General features: G+C 44.8%; 1 protein-coding gene across 11 annotated transcripts in view; it reads left to right on the top strand.

The window, feature by feature from the left end:
• MTOR (mechanistic target of rapamycin kinase) overlaps positions 1 to 20,583 on the top strand; it is a 182,227-nt gene extending 161,644 nt beyond the window's left edge. For 6 of the 11 annotated variants that reach the window (XM_073603449.1, XM_073603448.1, XM_073603446.1 and 3 more), the window contains 5 exons: positions 1,433 to 1,498; positions 9,080 to 9,160; positions 14,161 to 14,274; positions 14,442 to 14,547; positions 17,480 to 20,583. In XM_073603449.1, coding sequence (XP_073459550.1) covers positions 1,433 to 1,498; positions 9,080 to 9,160; positions 14,161 to 14,274; positions 14,442 to 14,547; positions 17,480 to 17,495 — 383 coding nt within the window. In that variant the 3' untranslated portion in view covers positions 17,496 to 20,583. The remainder of the gene's footprint in view (positions 1 to 1,432; positions 1,499 to 9,079; positions 9,161 to 14,160; positions 14,275 to 14,441; positions 14,548 to 17,479) is intronic. The other 5 variants (XM_073603447.1, XM_073603454.1, XM_073603453.1 and 2 more) reach the window with 3 other exon arrangements.
• Positions 20,584 to 21,027: the final 444 nt, after the last annotated feature.

The following is a 21,027-nucleotide window of genomic DNA, read 5'->3' as shown; positions in this document are numbered from 1 at the left end:
ATGGGTATCGCGGACTCTATGTCCGCCGGCACCCGCCGATGACCCAGGCAGAACGGCAATCTGGCTATGTAAACGAGGCAGATTGTTCTGTCAGAAGGGAGGGTATTGGTCCTATGTTTCTGAAAAGCTGGAACATTGATCTTTGCCTTCCCCCTAGTCAAAGCACCTCCCAGACAGTGAGTAAGCACAGGCTAGGCACACAGTTGACCCTTTGATCGCCGCTGATGTTAACCCCTTCCCAGCCAGTGTCACCGATCACTGTATTAGGGTTACTGGTCCCCAAAATGTGTTGGTGTCCGATTTTGTATTGTATTTTATTTTTGGATTTATATCGCAGTCCCGCTATAAGTCCCTGATCGCCGCCATTACTAGTAAAAATAAATATATCCCATAGTTTGTAGACGCTATAACTTTTGTGCAAAATACGCTTATTGAGATTTTTTATTTTTGTATGTAGATACATGTAGAAGAATACATATTGGCCTAAATTGATGAAGAAATTCAATTTTTAACTTTTTTTTTTTTTGGATATGTTTTATAGCAGAAAGTAAATATTTTCAAAATTGTTGGTCGTGTGTTTTTTTTTTTTTTTAGGCCCCTTTCACACTGAGGCGCTTCTAAACCGCCTGTAGCACTTTTGAAGAGCTTTTCAAGCTCTTTTGAAGAGATTTACATTCATTTCAATGGAGAGGGGTGTTTTTTCACTGCCCTGCCAGCGCACTGCCCCAGTGTAAAAGCATTCATTGATTTTAATGGAAATAGGTTTTCGTGAGCTTTTCAGGCGCTTTTTTTTTCTTTTTTTTTTTTTTGTGTGAAAGGAGTCTTTATAGCGCAAAAAATTAAAAACCGCAGAGGTGATCAAATGCCACCAAAAGAAAGCTTTATTTGTGCGGGAAAAAAAGGACGAAAATTGTATTTTGGTACAGAGTCGCACGACAGCACAATTGTCAGTTAAAGTAACGCAGTGCCGTATCGTGGTCAATAAGGGGGGTAAACCGTCCGGAGGTCAAGTGAGTAAAGGAATTCATTGGGGACCCCCAGGTCACCATAACTGTCTCCATTGGAAAATTTTGCCGCTATTGCCTTTCTGGGGACAACCCAAAATTTGAGATTTACTTTTCCTTTCACTGATTATGGTAAACTGGACAAATAGAGAGGGCCAATCTCCATAATGGGGACACAGACGGCAATAAAAATGGACAGGGTCTCCACTCTATCCAAAACAAAAAAAGTTTTGCCTTTAGTTATACTTTAGGGGGTTGTTGGAGGAAAGTCCTGATGCATACTCCTTTGCTGGCACCTATAGACTGCTTAGTTTACAGGTGCACAACGACAGGTTAGCTCTAAAAGCAGCGAGTAGAAAAGTCTTTTCTACTTTTAATATTCCATCTGTCACTTTCTCACCACTCTGTACCGTGATACATTTTTACAGCCGCCATAAAAGGCAACAAGCGCTCCTGTACGCGGACAGATTCCTATTCTGCCGGGCAGTCTGTGGGTAAGTCCAGTCTGATTGTTCTCAGCCTTTTTAGTACTATGTACTCCTTGGCAGAGGCACCTGTTTGTTGAGTGTGTCTGCACGGCGCCAGCTTCTATCATGTTGTATACGCATATGATCTGTACCCCTAAAAGAAGAGCTTTACTTTTATTCTATAACTATATATTCATTTGTAGATTTTTCAGACATGAAAAATGAACAAAGCCTATCCTGTTGTGTATTCCTCAATTCAAAGCACAAACTGTCATTTCTCTCCGCTGTCTTTCCTGTGCTATCTGCATAAGTTAAAGGGGTTGTAAAGGTAGGAGGTTTTTTTTTCTCATTGCATTCTATGCATGAAGATAAGCCTTCTGGGTGCAGCAGCCCCCCTAATAATTACCTGAGCCCCATCTCTGTCCAGCAATGTCCAGGACTCCCCTTCTCATTGGCTGAGACACAGCAGCGCCATTGGTTCCCGCTGCTGTCAAAACCTTAGCCCGTGAGGAGAGAGAGGGGACGGGGGCCGAATCACAGCTCTGTGTCCGAATGGATACACGGAGATGCAGTTCGGCTCTGGTGCTGTGGGAGCACTCAAAGGGAGGGAGGGGCCAGGAGAGCTGAAGGACCCAAGAAGAGTAGGGATCCAGGCTGCCCTGTGCAAAACCACTGCACAGGGCAGGTAAGTATGACATGTTTGTTATTTTTATTGAAAAAAAAAAAGCCAGACTTTACAATCGCTTTAACACCAGAGAATCTCTGATAGCCCCACCCCTCTCCAGCACACAGCAGGTTGATTGACGGCCTCAGCTGTCCATTTTACCTTATGAGTCTGTGTAGAAGGGAGTGTGTCCATTCCTTCCACTCAGGTTACATTGAGCTTTTTGCTTTACGCTGTGCACTGTGACATCAGATCCCCACTCTCGTGTTCTTGAGCTGAGTAAGAAGCCCTTGATCTATGCAGGAAAAAAAAAAAAAATATATATATATATTCATACAAAAATTTCACAGGAGTGCCCTGATTACCGCACACTTAGTGGGGGCGCTGAATATTTTTGGCCAGCGGGAGAAGTTAACCATGGAGCTGACCGAGGACCAGATGGTCCCTGGTCATATCTATGACCTTTGGAAGCTGGGCACGACATGACAACACTTCCGGCACCGTCAGGTGTAAACACTGCCATGTTTTTAGCTGGAAAGGCTGGGTTTTTTTTTTTTTTTTTCTTTTTTCTTTTTTTTTTTCCCATCTCCGGCTTTTCAGCCTAGAGGAGAGATGTGGGATCATGCCCTATTCCTATTACATTCCTTGTAATAGGAATAAAAGTGATCAAAAAAATCTAAAGGGAAAGTGTAAAGATAAAATTTTTTTTTTTTTTTTTTTTTTTTCAGCACTCCGTCCCTGTGTGCTCGCATGCAGAAGCAAACGCATACATATGCCTTAACTCGCATATGTAAACGGCGTTAAAACCACACATGCCCGCTATCGCCGGGAATGTTAGAGCGAGAGCAATAATTCTAGCACAAGACCACCTCTGTAACTCTAAACGGGTAACCTGTAAAAATGTTTAAAGCGTCGCCTATGGAGATTTTTAGGTATCGAAGTTTGCCGCCATTCCACGAGTGTGCGCAATTTTAAAGCGTGACATGGGTATATATTCGGCGTATCTTTCACATTATACAAAAAATCGGCCTAACTTTACTGTTTTTTGGGGGGTTTTTTTGCCCAAAAAATTGCGTTTGACCACTGCGCAAATACGGTGTGACATAAAATATTGCAACTATCGCCATTTTATTCTGTAGCGTCTCTGCTAAAAAATATATATGTTTGGGGGTTCCAAGTAATTTTCTAGCAGAAAATACTAATTTTAAACAAAGTTCCAGAAAAGGCCTGGTCTTAAAGTGACAGCTGGGTGGGGAGGAAGAACCCCTTCACACTGTCACAAGGGGGCATTGCTTATCAACATGTTACACCCTAAATACAGCTGTAACTTGCTGCTAAAGCTGGAATTGGGCCTTAAAATACATGTGACATATTGGGTACGTCTACTCGCTAGTGTGGAAGGGTTTGGTCTGCAGCGCCCACATGGTGATTTGGGTGCTATGCCCATTGGGTGTCACAAGTGTACCTCAGGGGCTCATGCAGCCATCAGGAGTCACATGACTCACGGGGCAAAACAAGACCAGTCAACTAGACCTGTGAAAAGAATAGAGAGCTGCTTTAGATCGCTGCTCTCAACTGCCAGAAGAGATAACCCCACCTTCCCTCCCCAATATCATGTGACCGCTGATTTGTGTACATTTTTATGGGTTTTTGAGGGTTTTTCCTTTTTTAAAGAGCAACCCCCCCCCACCCTTTTTTGTTTTTGTCCAGAGTTTAGCTGCAATATGAAACTTTCTCAATTAGAAGTTGTATTGTAGCTGGATGGAGAAAGTTGAATAACAGCTGGCCGGTCTTCAAATCACAATGTACTCTCAGTGCAGCCTGCACATATCTGTTTATCATTTGACAGATTCATCCATAAACACATCCTGCTTTTACAGCATTGTGTTCACACGGACACAGTCCAGGTTCTTGTACAACCACCAGCTTGTGCTGTAACTCGATCACCAAGAGCCAATGCCCATTCTCCACCTAGAGTGCGGCTAACAAGGCCAAGCCAAAGCCCTGCGAAAATAAAAATTAATGATTGCGTTTCCATATTGTAAAATTAAGAATTCCCTCAATAAACTCAATCCGCCAAGCGGATCTGGTTTATTTTTAAACACACATGGTATGTATTAAAGAGTTGCATAACGTGGAGACTCCATCTGAGAATCAAAGACAGATGGGAGATTAACCTCTTGCCGACCGCGTAATGTATATTTGTGGCGGCAGGAAAAGGTGGGCTTTAATGCCCAGCCGATGTGCATGTGTGTCAACGGCAGCCTGAGGTTGTGTGCTGAGATGCACCCCCAGAACACCGACTGAGTTGTCAGTGACCATTCTCGGGCATGGCTTCCGATTGGAAGCCGGCAGGACGCGTTTGTGAAAATGTGACCAACGCCCCCTCGGGAATAAAGGCCCACTTTAAAAAGGGCTGCCAGGAGGTGGCATGAAGGGTGTTTTGGACCGGAGGATTTGCCCCTATTATTATTATTATTATTATTATTATTATTATTATTATTATATGAGATTTATATAGCTTAATGACCAGGCCATTTTTTGACGCGGCACTGCATCGCTTTAACTGACAATTGCGCAGTCGTTCGACGCTTTACACAAACAAAATTGATGTCGTTTTTTTTCCCACAAATAGAGCGCTCTTATGGTGGTATTGGATCACCTCTGCAGTTTTTGTTTTTTTCACTATAAACAAAAGTATAATATAATAAATATCCCCCCCAAAAAATTAAAAAAAACACATCTCTCCATCAGTTTGGGCCAATATGTACTCTTCTACAAATTTTTGATAAAAAAAAAAAATTGATTGCTTTGCACAAAAGTTATAGTGTGTACAAAATGGGGAATAGATTTTATGGCTTTTTTTTTTTTTTTTTTTTTTTTTTGCGGGACTGCGACATTGCAGCGGACAGATTGGACACTTTTGACTTTTCTGGGACCATTGACATTTATACAGCGATTTAGTGCTATAAAAATGCACCGATTACTGTATAAATGTCACTGGCAGGGAAGGTGTTAACACTAGGGTGTGATCAAGGGGTTAAATGTGTTCCCTGGGAGGTGTTGCTAACTGGGGGGGGGGGGGGGGGGGGAGTGGACTGACTGGAGCGATCTGTTCCTAATCACTAGGAACAGACAATCACGCTGAACTCCCCTGTCAGAACTTGGATCTGTTTGTTTATATTGACAGATCCCTGATCTGGCTCTTTGCGCAGCGATCGAGGGGGGCCCTGCTTGCCTTCTGTGCAGTGATTTTGCACAGAGTGGCCCCAATCCTTCTCTTCTGGGGTCCCTCAGTGGTGCTCCTGGCTCCTCCTCTTCTCGAGTACCCCCTTGGAGAGCTGCATTCCCTGGGCGCACTAGTGCGGGCGTGCTCCCGGGTCCTGCTTTGTCCATTGACAGCAGGACTCAGCCCTCGCACCCGGCTCCCGTGTCACTAGATCTGATTGACAGCAGCGGGAGCCAATGTCTCCTGCTGCTATCTATCCACTAAGGACCCGAGACAGCAGCTGGAGCTGGAACGATAGGGTTCAGGTAAGTTCGGGCTCTGGGGTGTTGCTGCACTACAGGTTTTTCACCTTAATGCATAGAATGCATTAAGATGAAAAACCTTGAGGGTTTACAACCCCTTTTAAAGTGCTTTGTAAAGGTCCATTTTTTTTATTATTTTTCTTTTATTTTAGAACAAACATGTCATACTTACCTGCTCTGTGCAATGGTTTTGAACAGAGCAGCCCCAATCCTCCTCTTCTCGGCTCTACACTAGCCCCTCCCTTTGAGTGCCCCTTTAGCAAGCTGCTTCTTCTGGGGGCTCTCACACGTGCTCGCTCCCAAGCTGCCTCTGTGTGCCTGAGAGACAGACCCACCTGCCACTCCCTCCTCATTGGCTGCGATAGTCAGCACTGAGAGCCAATTGCTCCCCGCTGCTATGTCTCAGCAAATGAGGAGGGAAAGACTCAGGCGAGTCTCTGCTCTTGTGCACATCGCTTGATCAGGGTCAAACCTTCAGCCTTTTTAAACCACTTTTAAGAATATACTTTGTTAGGAAAATATAGGAAGAAATATGAGACACCAGGAAACATTACCATTTATTTTGTATTGTTTTTACTTTTTCACTTGTTTTGACGTTTATTAAAGTACCACTATCAGGGGCAAATCCTACATTTTAATAACGCAGCCTCGTTATTCAAGCTCCAATCACAATTGCGAATGGAGCCTTTGCGACTACCTATGGGACACACAGCAGGGTTCCCTGCAATGAGCTGCAGGTTGGAATCCCCATTAAAAGCAATTGGAGTCTGACGGCATCTGCAGCCATGCACGGGTCGTCATTCTTGAAGTGATTACCTGCAGATAATCAGGTCTGAATGCAGACTGGAAACCCCAATGAGTCTGTCACAGGTAATCTTAAACTGCTCTAATTGCTAGTTTAAATAGGGCCTTATAGTGTTTGTAAAGGCTGAAGGTTTTTTACCTTCGTGTATGCTATACATGAAAGTAAACCTTCTCTGTGCAGCAGCCTCCTCAGCCACCCTTAATACATACATGAGCACCATCTAGATCCAACGATGTGCATGAAAACCTTGGCTCTCTGCCATTCTTCCCCCTCATTGGCTGAGGCAGCAGTGGGAGCTATTGGCTCCCGCTGCTGTCAATCATAGCCAGTGAGCCAATGATGGGAGGGGGCGGGGCCGAGCTGCAGCTCTGTGTGTGTGAACAGACTTGCAGGGCTGCGGCTCGGGAGCGAATTTGCTTGGGGGCTCCCATTGCAAGCTGCTTGCCAGAGAGAGAGAGGGGCCAGGAGCACCGGTGGGGGGCCCGAGAAGAGGAGGATCTGGGCTGCTCTTTGCAAAACCATTATACAGAGCAGGTAAGGTGTAACATGTTCTCTAAAAAAAAAAAAAAAAAAAAGTATCACTTTGATCAAAGACTTCCGTTTTTTTATGTCTTCACCATATTTACAAGCTATCCAATAAAAGTAACTATGTCAGGGGCCTGGGACAAACTATAGCATTATCTGCTGTTTACTACAGTCGCCTTTTATATTCCCATGATGGTTTTTTTCTTTTTTTTTTTTTTTTTTTCCCTCCTTTGCAACTGCTGCCATAACTGCTTATAGTGTGTCCCAACCCTGACGCTAAGGCCCCTTTCACATTGGGGCGGTGGGGGCGTCGGCGGTAAAACAGCGCTGCTTTACCATCGTTTTTATGGCGGTATTTGGCCGCTAGCGGTGCGGTTTTAACCCCCGCTGGCGGCCGAAAAAGGGTTAAAACCGTTCGCATATCGCGGCTGTAGTCGCGGTATAGCCGCGCTGCCCCATTGATTTCAATGGGCAGGAGCGGTGAATACACCGCTCCTTCACCGCTCCAAAGATGCGGTTTGCAGGAGTTTTTTTGCCAGCACACCGCTTCACCGCGAAAGCCTGAGGGCTTTCACACTGAAGAAACAGTAGAGGCAGTTTTAGGTCGGTTTGCAGGCGCGTTATTTTTAGCGCAATAACGCCTGCAAACCGCCCCAGTGTGAAAGGGCTCTTATGGTGATGGAGTCCAGGGAGGTTATTGTTTTATCAAAAAAAAAAAAGATAAAAGATCCAATGGTTTCAGGGGTTTAAAGGGTAACTCCACTTTCAAGGGGAAAAAAAATGGCAAATAAAGAAAAAAATAGTATAGCATATACAATTGCAACACAAGTCATATTGTAATTGAATGTTATTAAAAATAACCTTTCCTTTTCAATCTGCAGCTGTTGTAATTTACTGTAAAATGCAATATGGCCACCTAGAGGTGTTCTGTACACAGATGGTGTACAGAACCAACCCCCCCCCCCCCCGAAACATATATTCCCGCTTGTGTGATTGGCACACTGATTTTCCCAGAAGTCTGCACTAAGATACACAAGTCAGATTTCAGGCATCCCCTGCAACAAAAATGTCATTTTTGGGGAGCGACCCCCCCTATAGGAAATTACGTCTAAAGGGATGCAGACCCTGCAGCTTTCCTCATTCGTGCCCTGGAGGTACAGCAGCTGGTTGATTATGAAACCGCTCCCATTGGATCCACTTTTCCACATAGACGCAGAGATTTCTTCAGAATAACAAAAGGGTAGGAATCTGCAACAAAGTTTGTTAAAATCCTTGAAATGTACATCACCCAGAGAGGAATGGGTTTTTTCGCAACAAAAGTGGAGTTACTCTTTAACCATCCCACCCTTTCATCAGGGCTATAGTACAAATGGACAAATATATAAACGTATATAATATATATATAAAAGATTTGTTAAAATAACAAGAACTTCCTTTTTATAAATGGTCCAATAGTAACTTCATGTTAGAAAATGGTAGCCACATGTTACAAAGAATCCATTTGAGAAAAAGGATAAATTGGCAGCCTTTTATGGAATAAATATGGGAACCTTTGGCTCTTCCTGGAATCGCCTGACACACTCTAAACCAGTGATGGGGAGAACCTTGGCACCCCAGATGTTTTGGAACTACATTTCCCATGATGCTCATGCACTCTGCAGTGTAGTGGAGCATAATGGGAAATGTAGTTCCAAAACATCTGGGGTGCCAAGGTTCACTATCACTGCTCTAAACTATTCTTGAGGCCCGACTATCTGGCAGCATACCCATCTCATTGCTGTACTGAGAAGCTGGTGCCTTTTACTACCTAGATACTCAGTAGTCCCCAAGCCATAGCTGGGCCTTACCAGACTGTGTAGCTCCTATTCTGGGCAGCCAAAATTGGTTCCTTGCTGCTGACAAAATAGTGCACTATTCCACCCCTGGATTCTGGTTTTTGCTGGTGTTCTTGTACCTCTGATGGGATTGTTTTCTGTTGTTCATTTTTTTTTTTTTTTTTTTTTCTTCTTACTGTTGAGCATTCCAAGTCAATGAGATTTGGGTTTGTTGTATATAAAACTGCACTATTTGTGTTTTTCCCCAGAAACGCAGGACACAGTGGAGCTCGGGGAGATGGCACATAAGAAGCCAGGGAACACCGTGCCCGAGTCATTACATACTTATCGTGAGTTTGCCATTTTCTTTTTTTTTTCTTTTATTTTCTTTTTTTTTCCCATATGGGGGGGTGTACGCTAGGTAAACCTATGTCAAGTAGTATAAAATTGTAATCTGCATTAGATTTGGAAAAAATGAAATCTAGCATAAGTTGCAACACTTTTTAGAGTAAACCTATTATTCCTAATTAGACAAATTACTACGTTTTTCAAAAGTGTTTGCAGTTGTTTAGTAGGGACCGGCCAAGATTTTAACCATGTATGGGATGGCTAATTGTACTCAAATTGGTCGATCAACTTGGTTACAACCAGCCTGTTTTTTTTTTTTTTTGTTTTTTTTTTTTTTTATATTATATACAATTGTTCATCATAATCGTGAATAATCTTTCTCTTTTTTGGAGCGTATTTTCCTTCATCTTTCTCACATTTTGGCTGCCTATTTTGTCAAGTGGACTGTGTATCAAGTTTGAAAGACTTTCAGAATATATAAGCGCTATTAGTGTTTAACCTCTTGACATCCGGAGGCCGTCATATGACGGCGTCGACTTTCGGGGGTTATATCTGAATGATGCCTGAGGCTACAGACATCATTCAGATACCGGCATTTTCCGCCGGCGATTCCATACACCATAAGAACGATCATAGCAGCTGTTCCGCCGCTTGATCGTTCTTACGGGCGGCGAGAGAGGACTGATCATGTCATATTCCTATTACAAGGGATATTTACATTCCTTGTAATAGGAATAAAAATGATCCAAAAAAAAAATTTTTTTTAAAAGTGTCAAAATAAAAAATTTTAAGTAAAATTAACAATAAAAAAAAATAAAAATTTTAAAGCGCCCCTGTCCCCGTGAGCTCGCACGCAGAAGCGAACGCATACGTAAGTCCCGCCCACATATGAAAACGGTGTTCAAACCACACGTGAGGTATCGCCGCGAACGTTAGAGCGAGAGCAATAATTTTGGCCCTAGACCACCTCTGTAACTCAAAACATGTAACCAGTAAAAAATTTTTAAAGCGTCGCCTATGGGGATTTTTAAGTACCAAAGTTTGGCGCCATTCCACGAGTGTGTGCAATTTTGAAGCGTGCCATGTTAGGTATCTATTTACTCGGAGTAACTTCATCTTTCACACAATGCAAAAAAATTTGGCTAACTTTGCTGTTTTTTTTTTTTTTTTATTTTTTTGTTTTTTTTTAAAAACACGTTTGAAAAATTGCTGCGCAAATACCGTTCAAGATAAAAAGTTGCAATGACTGCCATTGTATTCTCTAGGGTCTCTGCTAAAAAAAATATATATGTTTGGGGGTTCTGAGTAATTTTATAGCAAAGAAATGATGATTTTTGACATGTAGGAACGAAGTGTCAGAAATGGCCTGGGTGCGAAGTGGTTAAATATTTATTTTGGACACAATCTTGTTACATTGTTTTTTATTATAGTAGCAGCTTGGTTTATATTGTTTCTTCACCGTGACCGCTGAGGGAGAGATCTATAGTTGTTTGATTATTTCTCAATTTTTGTCAATCATGAATAATCGCTGTGTTCTCTCCTGGATATACAGTATCTCACAAAAGTGAGTACACACCTCACATTTTTGTAAATATATTATTATTGGTCATTTCTTCAGTGCTTTCGCATAAGAAACATATATTTGCTAGAATGTAGCAACAGCTAACGGCTTAAATTTGCTGTCCCCTCAAAATATCTAAATTCACAGCCATTAATGTCTAAACCGCTGGCAACAAAAGTGAGTACACCCCTAAGTGAAAATGTCCAAATTAAACCCAGTGTGTCATTATTTTGAGTGGCCGCCATTATTTTCCAGCAGTGCTTTAACCCTCTTAAGGCATGGAGTTCACCAGAGCTTCACAGGTTGCCACTGGAGTCCTCTTCCACTACTCCATGATGACATCACAGAGCTGGTGGATGTTAGAGACCTTGTGCTCCTCCACCTTCCGTTTGAGGATGCCCCACAGATTCTCAATAGGGGTTAGGTCTGGATCCATATATACACACGCGGTATCTACAATGTAAAGTAGTGAGTGTACAGCTTGTATAACAGTGTAAATTTGCTGTCCCCTCAAAATAACAACACACAGCCATTAATGTCTAACCCGCTGGCAACAAAAGTGAGTACACCCCTAAGTGTAAATGTCCAAATTGGCCCCAATTAGCCATTTTCCCTCCCAGGTGTCATGTGACTTGTTAGTGTTACAAGGTCTCGGGTGTGAATGGGGAGCAGGTGTGTTAAATTTGGTAAGACTAGAGTGATGGGTGTCCTTCGCGCTATCAGTAATGTGTAACCAATAAATAGAGTAATTGCAGCAAAATCTATAGTGTTCACAACACCACAAATATATAAAGAAAACTAAAAAGCAAAATGATTTTGCGCAATAGTTTAATTACCTGGGGAAAACTCCTCTAGGTATAATTTAGTGAAAGCAATCATATCAAAAATATTAAAGTGCAATATGTGCATAGAGAATATTAATTATAAAATTATGACTGGTAGGACTAAATAAATCATAGATAATATACAGTATCTGGTGAAAGTATCTGGTGAATAATACCAAAAAAGAGAAAATATATCAATAAATAATGCACCAATAACAGTGAAAAAGTGCAATCAAAGGTTAATAGTCCAAGACAAAGTGGATGGACAAGCTAGGTCCACATGGTAGGCTGGACTGTGCTAAAAAGTCATAGATGCGGAATATGAAGTAAATCCAATAGGTGGCTTCTTAATAATAAAATAAAGTGGTGTTGCTCATATAAAACTCCATATAATTTGCTAGATGTAGTCTCCCAGAACTCTCACCTTAAAGCTGATTAATAATCTCATCTGTGAGTTCGGGTTTGTAGATGTTGCCAATGTTGGATGGAGTCAGTGAGGCTGGTTGTAGATTTCTCCTTAAAAATCCTCTTCCGAAGTGCCTAAAGGCTCCGGTGTTACCACCACAGTGGTAAAGGGAAAAGAAAGGAGAAAAAAGGCTACACTTCGGCAGAGGAGAAATCTACAACCAGCCTCATTGACTCCATCCAACAGTGGCAACATCTACAAACCCGAACTCACAGATGCGATTATTAATCAGCTTTAAGATGAGAGTTCTAGTAGACAAATTATATGGAGTTTTATATGAGCAACACCACTTTATTTTATTATTAAGAAGCCACCTATTAGATTTACTTCATATTCCACATCTATGACTTTCTAGCACAGTCCAGCCTACCATGTGAACCTAGCTTGTCCATCCACTTTGTCTTGGACTATTAACCTTTCATTGCACTTTTTCACTGTTATTGGTGCATTATTAATATTTTTTCTCTTTTTTGGTATTATTCACCAGATACTGTATATTATCTATGATTATTTAGTCCTACCAGTCATGATTTTATAATTATTATTCTCTATGCACATATTGCACTTTAATATTTTTGATATGATTGCTTTCACTAAATAATACCTAGAGGAGTTTTCCCCAGGTAATTAGGCTATTACGCGAAATCATTTTGCTTTTTAGTTTTTTTTTTGTTAAATTTGGTGTCGTCGCTCACTCTTACTGGTCATTGGAAGTTCAACTTGGCACCGCATGGCAAAGAACTCTGAGGATCTAAAAAAAAAAAAAAAAAAAATTGTTTCTATACATAAAGCCTAGGCTATAAGAAGATTGCCAAGACCAAGAAACTGAGCTGCAGCACGGTGGCCAAGACCATACAGCGGTTTACCAGGACAGGTACCACTTGGAACAGACCTTGCCATGGTCGGCCAAAGAAGTTGAGTGCACATGCTCAGCGTCATATCCAGAGATTGTCTTTGAGAACTAGACGTATGAGTGCTGCCAGCATTGCTGCAGAGTTTGAAAGGGTGGGGGGCAGCCTGTTGGTGCTCAGACCATACGCAGCACACTGCATCAAATTGGTCTGCATGGCTTTCATCCCAGAAGGAAGCCTCTTCTAAAGATGATGCACAAGAATGCTCGTCTTCAGTAAACTGTTTGCGGGCTAACTGACAAGACAAGCAGACTAAGGACAGGATTACTGGAACCGTGTTCTGTGGTCTGATGAGACCAAGATAAACTTATTTGGTTCAGATGGTGTCAAGCGTGTGTCGGCGGCAACCAAGTGAGGAGTACAAAGACAAGTGTGTCTTGCCTACAGTCAAGCATGGTGGTGGGAGTGTCATGGTCTGGAGCTGCATGAGTGCTGCCGGCACTGGGGAGCTACAGTTCATTGAGGGAACCATGAATGCCAACATGTACTGTGACATACTGAAGCAGAGCATGATCCCCTCCCTTCGGAGACTGGGCCACAGGGCAGTATTCCAAAGTAAGGACCTAAAAAGACCTCCATGACGACCACTGCCTTGCTAAAGAAGCTGAGGGTAAAGGTGATGGACTGGCCAAGCATGTCTCCAGACCTAAACCCTAATGAGCATCTGTGGGGCATCCTCAAACGTAAGGTGGAGGAGCACAAGGTCTCTAACATCCACCAGCTCTGTGATGTCATCATGGAGGAGTGGAAGAGGACTCCAGTGGCAACCTGTAAAGCTCTGGTGAACTCCATGCCCAAGAGGGTTAAGGCAGTGCTGGAAAATAATGGTGGCTACACAAAATATTGACACTTTGGGACCAATTTGGACATTTTCACTTAGGGGTGTACTCACTTTTGTTGCCAGCGGTTTAGACACGAATGGCTGTGTGTTGAGTTATTTTGAGGGGACAGCAAATTTACTCTGCTACAATGTAAAGTAGTGAGTGTACAGCTTGTAAAACAAAGTGTCATTTCTGTGTATGTGTGTGTAATAAACACACGCACTGTGTGTGTATGTATATATATGTGTGTGTGATTTTCTTTGAAGATTTATTTATTCATATTTTTTGTTTAAAGTAGGGAGTTGAATCTAGATGAAGACCTCATGAGGCAATCAGATTGGGCAGATATCTTTATCCAGCAAGTTTTAAACTGTGTGGTGGATGGTACTAATCAAAGATCTTTTCTTTTTTTTTTTCAGTTGGTGATGGTTTGGTTCAGCCAGAAGCTCTGAATAAAAAAGCCATCCAGATTATTAACAGAGTCCGTGATAAGCTAACAGGTAGCGTGTGGCAATTTGCCCAAACAGGTTCAGGTATGATCACAAGATTTGTAGCCCTGTCGTGTTGTGCGGTAGATCGCACTGTTCTAGTTGTCCCAACTCCTGGGAAGCTTGTTCTGCACATCCTGTTTGCCTCAGTTGGATCCTCTGAGGCATTTTTATCGTCTGTGATACAAGTTATTTTCATTTTTTTTTCTTAGGTCGAGACTTTTTAAATGAAGAAACTTTGGATGTGGCCACTCAAGTCGAGCTGCTGATTAAACAAGCCACATCACACGAGAACCTTTGTCAGTGTTATATTGGATGGTAAGTCCGTTTTGTGCTGATCGTTGTGTGTGTGTGTGTTTTTTTTTTTTTTTTTTTGTATGTATATTTAGGCCCCATTCACACTTGAGAATGAGGCAATTGGCAATTAGGCACAGGAGACAGTAGGGGATCCCAGTGAATAGCTGCAGGCAGAAGCCCCATTGAAATCAAAAGAAAGGCTGAACGCTATGAATGATCAGCCCTGTATGCAGACAGTCTACTTTCAGCATCAATCATTTGCTGGTAATTGCTGCTTGAGAACATACAAGTGGCTGAGTTTAGCTGCAGAAGTTGGACAGTCTCCAATCAATGGGACTTCTGCCAACAGCCATTTGTCAGGAACCGGCTATGGGTCTCCTGCATATAATCGATAATGGCTGCATTCACAAGTGTGATTGGGGACCTAAAGCACTAATGAGTCAGTTCTTTAAAGTGATCATTTAAACGTGGGGGTTCTGGTAGACTGAATTCACCTCTGGCTTATGTCTTGGGTACAACACAGATTGCCCGCTCCACATAATTCCTAACGCCTGTCTACCTGGAAATGTTAAGTGGCCCTGTCCTCCACTGGGTAATCCCGAGTATTTTTCTGCCCACCTTTGCTTGTTCCAAGTCCTTTTGTTACTTTCCCAACATTATAAAATAAAAATCCAAGAGGAATGTTGGGAACTTCCTGTAACAGGCACTGAGTCCCCCCTTGCATCAGTTTCAACCTCAATATCCCTCCTTACATCTCCCATTTGTGTCCCCCCTTACGTTGGGGTCCCCCGTCACATTTGGGTCCCCACTGGGGTGGTCCCCGTCACATTTGGGTCCTCTATCACATCTGGGTCCCCCCATACATCTTTCCCCATCAATCTCCCCCTTGCATCGGTGTCCCCATAAGAGCGCCTCCCCCTTGCATCGGTGTCCCCATAAGAGCGCCTCCCCCTTGCATCGGTGTCCCCGTAAGCGCCTCCCCCCCCCCTTGCATCGGTGTCCCCGTAAGCGCCTCCCCCCCCTTGCATCAGTGTCCCCGTAAGCGCCTCCCCCCCTTGCATCGGTGTCCCCGTATGCGCCTCCCCCCCTTGCATCGGTGTCCCCGTATGCGCCTCCCCCCCTTGCATCGGTGTCCCCGTATGCGCCTCCCCCCCTTGCATCGGTGTCCCCGTATGCGCCTCCCCCCCTTGCATCGGTGTCCCCGTATGCGCCTCCCCCCCTTGCATCGGTGTCCCCGTATGCGCCTCCCCCCCTTGCATCGGTGTCCCCGTATGCGCCTCCCCCCCTTGCATCGGTGTCCCCGTATGCGCCTCCCCCCCTTGCATCGGTGTCCCCGTATGCGCCTCCCCCCCTTGCATCGGTGTCCCCGTATGCGCCTCCCCCCCTTGCATCGGTGTCCCCGTATGCGCCTCCCCCCCTTGCATCGGTGTCCCCGTATGCGCCTCCCCCCCTTGCATCGGTGTCCCCGTATGCGCCTCCCCCCCTTGCATCGGTGTCCCCGTATGCGCCTCCCCCCCCCTTGCATCGGTGTCCCCGTATGCGCCTCCCCCCCCCTTGCATCGGTGTCCCCGTATGCGCCTCCCCCCCCCTTGCATCGGTGTCCCCGTATGCGCCTCCCCCCCCCTTGCATCGGTGTCCCCGTATGCGCCTCCCCCCCCCTTGCATCGGTGTCCCCGTATGCGCCTCCCCCCCCCTTGCATCGGTGTCCCCGTATGCGCCTCCCCCCCCCTTGCATCGGTGTCCCCGTATGCGCCTCCCCCCCCCTTGCATCGGTGTCCCCGTATGCGCCTCCCCCCCCCTTGCATCGGTGTCCCCGTATGCGCCTCCCCCCCCCCTTGCATCGGTGTCCCCGTATGCGCCTCCCCCCCCTTGCATCGGTGTCCCCGTATGCGCCTCCCCCCCCCTTGCATCGGTGTCCCCGTATGCGCCTCCCCCCCCTTGCATCGGTGTCCCCGTATGCGCCTCCCCCCCCCTTGCATCGGTGTCCCCGTATGCGCCTCCCCCCCCCTTGCATCGGTGTCCCCGTATGCGCCTCCCCCCCCCTTGCATCGGTGTCCCCGTATGCGCCTCCCCCCCCCTTGCATCGGTGTCCCCGTATGCGCCTCCCCCCCCCTTGCATCGGTGTCCCCGTATGCGCCTCCCCCCCCCTTGCATCGGTGTCCCCGTATGCGCCTCCCCCCCCCTTGCATCGGTGTCCCCGTATGCGCCTCCCCCCCCCTTGCATCGGTGTCCCCGTATGCGCCTCCCCCCCCCTTGCATCGGTGTCCCCGTATGCGCCTCCCCCCCCCTTGCATCGGTGTCCCCGTATGCGCCTCCCCCCCCCTTGCATCGGTGTCCCCGTATGCGCCTCCCCCCCCCTTGCATCGGTGTCCCCGTATGCGCCTCCCCCCCCCTTGCATCGGTGTCCCCGTATGCGCCTCCCCCCCCCTTGCATCGGTGTCCCCGTATGCGCCTCCCCCCCCCTTGCATCGGTGTCCCCGTATGCGCCTCCCCCCCCCTTGCATCGGTGTCCCCGTATGCGCCTCCCCCCCCCTTGCATCGGTGTCCCCGTAAGCGCCTCCCCCCATAGAGTTGCCCCATAGAGTTGCGCATGTCTTGGTGAAGTCACTACAGTGTATATCAGTCTTTATCCCTGGGTTGTGCAGTGTTGAAAATGCAATGTGCACAAAAGGATACTGCTTAGGGCAGTCTTTCAGCTCACTCACCCCTGGGTGCTGACTCAATTTGGTATGTTTATTTTTTTTTTTTATTAGTGTTTTTTTTTTTTTTTTTTTTTCTTTTCCACAAATTTCAGAAAGCTTTATTGCTACCTGAACAGAAGTACAGCAGGTCAAGGCACTGTTCACCTTTCTGTCTGCTGCAACATCTTTACAGAAAACTAGGAGCATCAATAATTGAATTATTTTGTTTGGTAGCCCTTTTAATTCATGCTTTTTCTTTTCTTTTTTTTTAGGTGTCCGTTCTGGTAGACACTTTTTGTTGCCGTTTCTGCAAATGTCTGAAGATGCTGTTTCATGTGCCCACCAGTGATGGAGGGGCGTAATTAATTTTATCCAGATCAGACTGCAATAAGCTACTGCTGAATGAATTTGGGATGGAGCGGACTCATGTATATAAACTTTTAAGCATTATACTATTCTCAATCATGGCCACAAGTGGCAGAGGCCACTAATTGTGCCTGGCCATATAATGCAGGCTTGTGTCTTCTCTGTCCGCCGAAAAACAGCAACTGCCCCCCAACATTAAATCAAATGGATGCTGAGGATGTCTGGATACCTGGATCTCCAGAGGTTATGTAGCTGTGAAAAAAAAATTACGATGGTCGATAAACAAAATGTATATGTGATGAAAACTGCTTCATTGCAGGTTTATATATTCTGTTGGAATTTTTAGAGATATATATATAATATTTTGGAGTACTGCATGGAATTTTAGGATTAAATTTTTAGGTCATATTTTCAGATGCTGCAAATGACCTTTTATCAGAGATATTTGCTCTGAAATTAAAGGGACACGCCAGCCCAGACAATTACCAGTAAACTGATACAGATGTACAGTTGTTAAATCCCCCGCGCACCATTTGCCTCTACCCTGCCTTGTTTTTAAGGAACCGTATATAAAAGGATCCGAGTGCCATAGATTTGTACGAAACAGGTAAACGTTTTTATCTTAACAGGTCACAGGATATAGCCAGGGCTCACAGCTCCTCCTCCTTTGGGGCTTGTGTGCTGGTAATGGAGTATACTGGACATCGGTCATAGAAAAAGGAAGGTTCTGGTAAAAATGAATACTGTTTTGAAGGATTCTAAATCATCTTTGCCAACTTGCCACAAACCTGAGCTCTCATCCCTTTGTATACTGAGGTTGGGGGTGTACACATTTCACTGCCGGCGATGCTTTGCACTGTGCCCTGCAACCGTGGCAATCAAGGGGTTAAAGGATAAGTTTGTCTCTGCATACTGCTCATCCCCCATTTTCTTTTTTCTTTTTTTTCTTTTTTTAATTATGCAATAGTTTTCAGAAAGAAGACATTACAAACATTATCACACTTGTATATAAATATACCATCTATAGTCTTAAAATCTTCATTCTCAAACCCCCCCCCCCAAAAAAAACAAAAAAAAAAACAAAAACCCCACTCCTATAGCCACCTCCTCCCCCTCTCCCCTCTAGGCTCTCTCTTCTTTTCTTAGTCTTCCCCAACTGCTCATCTCCCATTTCGACAGCTAGCTATCACTATCCCCTCCCCGGTTAGCTGTCCCTATCCCCTCCCCGGTTAGCTGTCCCTATCCCCTCCCCGGTTAGCTGTCCCTATCCCCTCCCCGGCTAGCTGTCCCTATCCCCTCCCCGGCTAGCTGTCCCTATCCCCTCCCCGGCTAGCTGTCCCTATCCCCTCCCCGGCTAGCTGTCCCTATCCCCTCCCCGGCTAGCTGTCCCTATCCCCTCCCCGGCTAGCTGTCCCTATCCCCTCCCCGGCTAGCTGTCCCTATCCCCTCCCCGGCTAGCTGTCCCTATCCCCTCCCCGGCTAGCTGTCCCTATCCCCTCCCCGGCTAGCTGTCCCTATCCCCTCCCCGGCTAGCTGTCCCTATCCCCTCCCCGGCTAGCTGTCCCTATCCCCTCCCCGGCTAGCTGTCCCTATCCCCTCCCCGGCTAGCTGTCCCTATCCCCTCCCCGGCTAGCTGTCCCTATCCCCTCCCCGGCTAGCTGTCCCTATCTGCCTGGCCGCATCGTTCATTCACAGTGTTCTGTGAATGAATTGAACTACAACTACTGACAGCCTTTGTGGCTGACGGCTTTTAGTTCTCCATGAACTACCATGGCACTGCTGAGTGCTCTAGGTAGTTCATTGATGTCAGTGAACGATCAGGCAATATACACTGACAGTCTGCAGGGGGACCTGCATGCCGTTAGTAATCTGCTAATTGCAAGTGCGATGCTTTTCAGGTTCCTAAAAAAAAAAAAAAAAAAAAAAACAATAAATGCACATTTTTTACTTACAAAAAAAATGTACGTTTTATTCTATTTTTTTTTTTTAAGAAGGCAAACTTATCCTTTAAAGCAGATGATACAATACCACCTGTCGAATGCTCTCTGAAGAGCGATCTCAACATGCATCACTCCTCAGAGACCAAAGCAAGTGTAAAGGAGCCCTTAGGGTTACTCCAGTTGACAGAGAACTGCTTTTTAGGAATTTACCTCAAGTTACTTTTCACCTATCAGTGGGTTTAGTGCTCCACCAACGCATCTTTTTTTGTTTTTAAGGGGGTAGTTGGGGGAAAAATAGGTAGACCACCCTACTGTTGAAAGTTTTAGTTGTCTGGCTGACATGCTGATCCTTTGATTTAAAGCAGATGTGAAACCAATCCTTAAAATCTCTTCTAATCTTTAATATGGTAATTACATTTCGAAAGTAATAAAAAATCTGCAACTTTTTATTAAAATCGTACCTGGCAATGCTGCCATGAAGGTCCTCGTCCCGTCACTTTCTGTTATGAGGTGGCAACGCTCTTTCACTGTCTCCCAATTGTCTACATTGTCACCCTGTCACATTCATGCCAGTGGAGGCTATAAAGCCACCATTACATTGTACATGAAGACAGGCATGGTCTGCTGCTGTCACCATTGGGAAACCCGCCCTGAGGAATGCTGTGCATCCATCACTGGAGCACATGTCAATTGGAAGTGGCACTAAAGCTGCTACTTGGATGTAGCAAGAGATGGCAAAAGGTGAAAACCAGTATAAAAAAAAAATGTAATGCTCAATTCCTTAGCAAACGTAATGGCATTACATCTACTTTAATACTTTGAGCCAGTGGCCCAAAACAAGTATAATACCAATGAACACTGGTGATCTGTAGTATTTCATGCCAGTGATTTAAGTATTGAAGTCATTGATTGAACATGACATGCAAAATGTATCTTCCTAAGGGCGGGTCAGCAGCAGAAAAATGCCTCTCTGCATCACTTCCTTTTCATTTTAAAAAACCTCTTTGATCATATTTTGGACAAAGCTTCACGATATCAAATAAAGATTAATTTTTTTGTCATAACCTGAACAGTCGTATGTGAAATGAATATATCTCACAATTTTAAGGTGATGCCTTGTTTCAACCATTTTGCGATTTGATCAATTTAGCAGTGTGTTTGGGGTCATTGTCCTGCTGGAAGGTGAACCTCCATCCTAGCCTCAAATCACACAGAGTAGTACAGGTTTTGCTCAAGAATATCCCTGTATTTAGCACCATCCATCTTTCCTCAACTCTGACCAGTTTCCCAATTCCGACTGTTGAAAAACATCCCCACAGCATGAAGCTGCCACCACCATGATTCACCGTGGTGATGGTGTTCTTTGGGTGATGTTATGTGTTGGGTTTGCACCAGACATAGCGTTTTCTTTAATGGCCAAAAAAGTTAAATTTTAGTCTCATCAGACCGGAGCACCTTCCTCCATACATTTTGGGAGTCTCCCACATGCCTTTTTGCGTGCCATTTTGTTTTTT

Source organism: Aquarana catesbeiana, linkage group LG10 (genome assembly GCF_042186555.1).
Source record: "Aquarana catesbeiana isolate 2022-GZ linkage group LG10, ASM4218655v1, whole genome shotgun sequence".
NCBI classification, from domain to species: domain Eukaryota; kingdom Metazoa; phylum Chordata; class Amphibia; order Anura; family Ranidae; genus Aquarana; species Aquarana catesbeiana.
The sequence above is the reverse complement of the archived record's forward strand: the minus strand, read 5'-3'. Positions and strand labels throughout refer to the sequence as shown.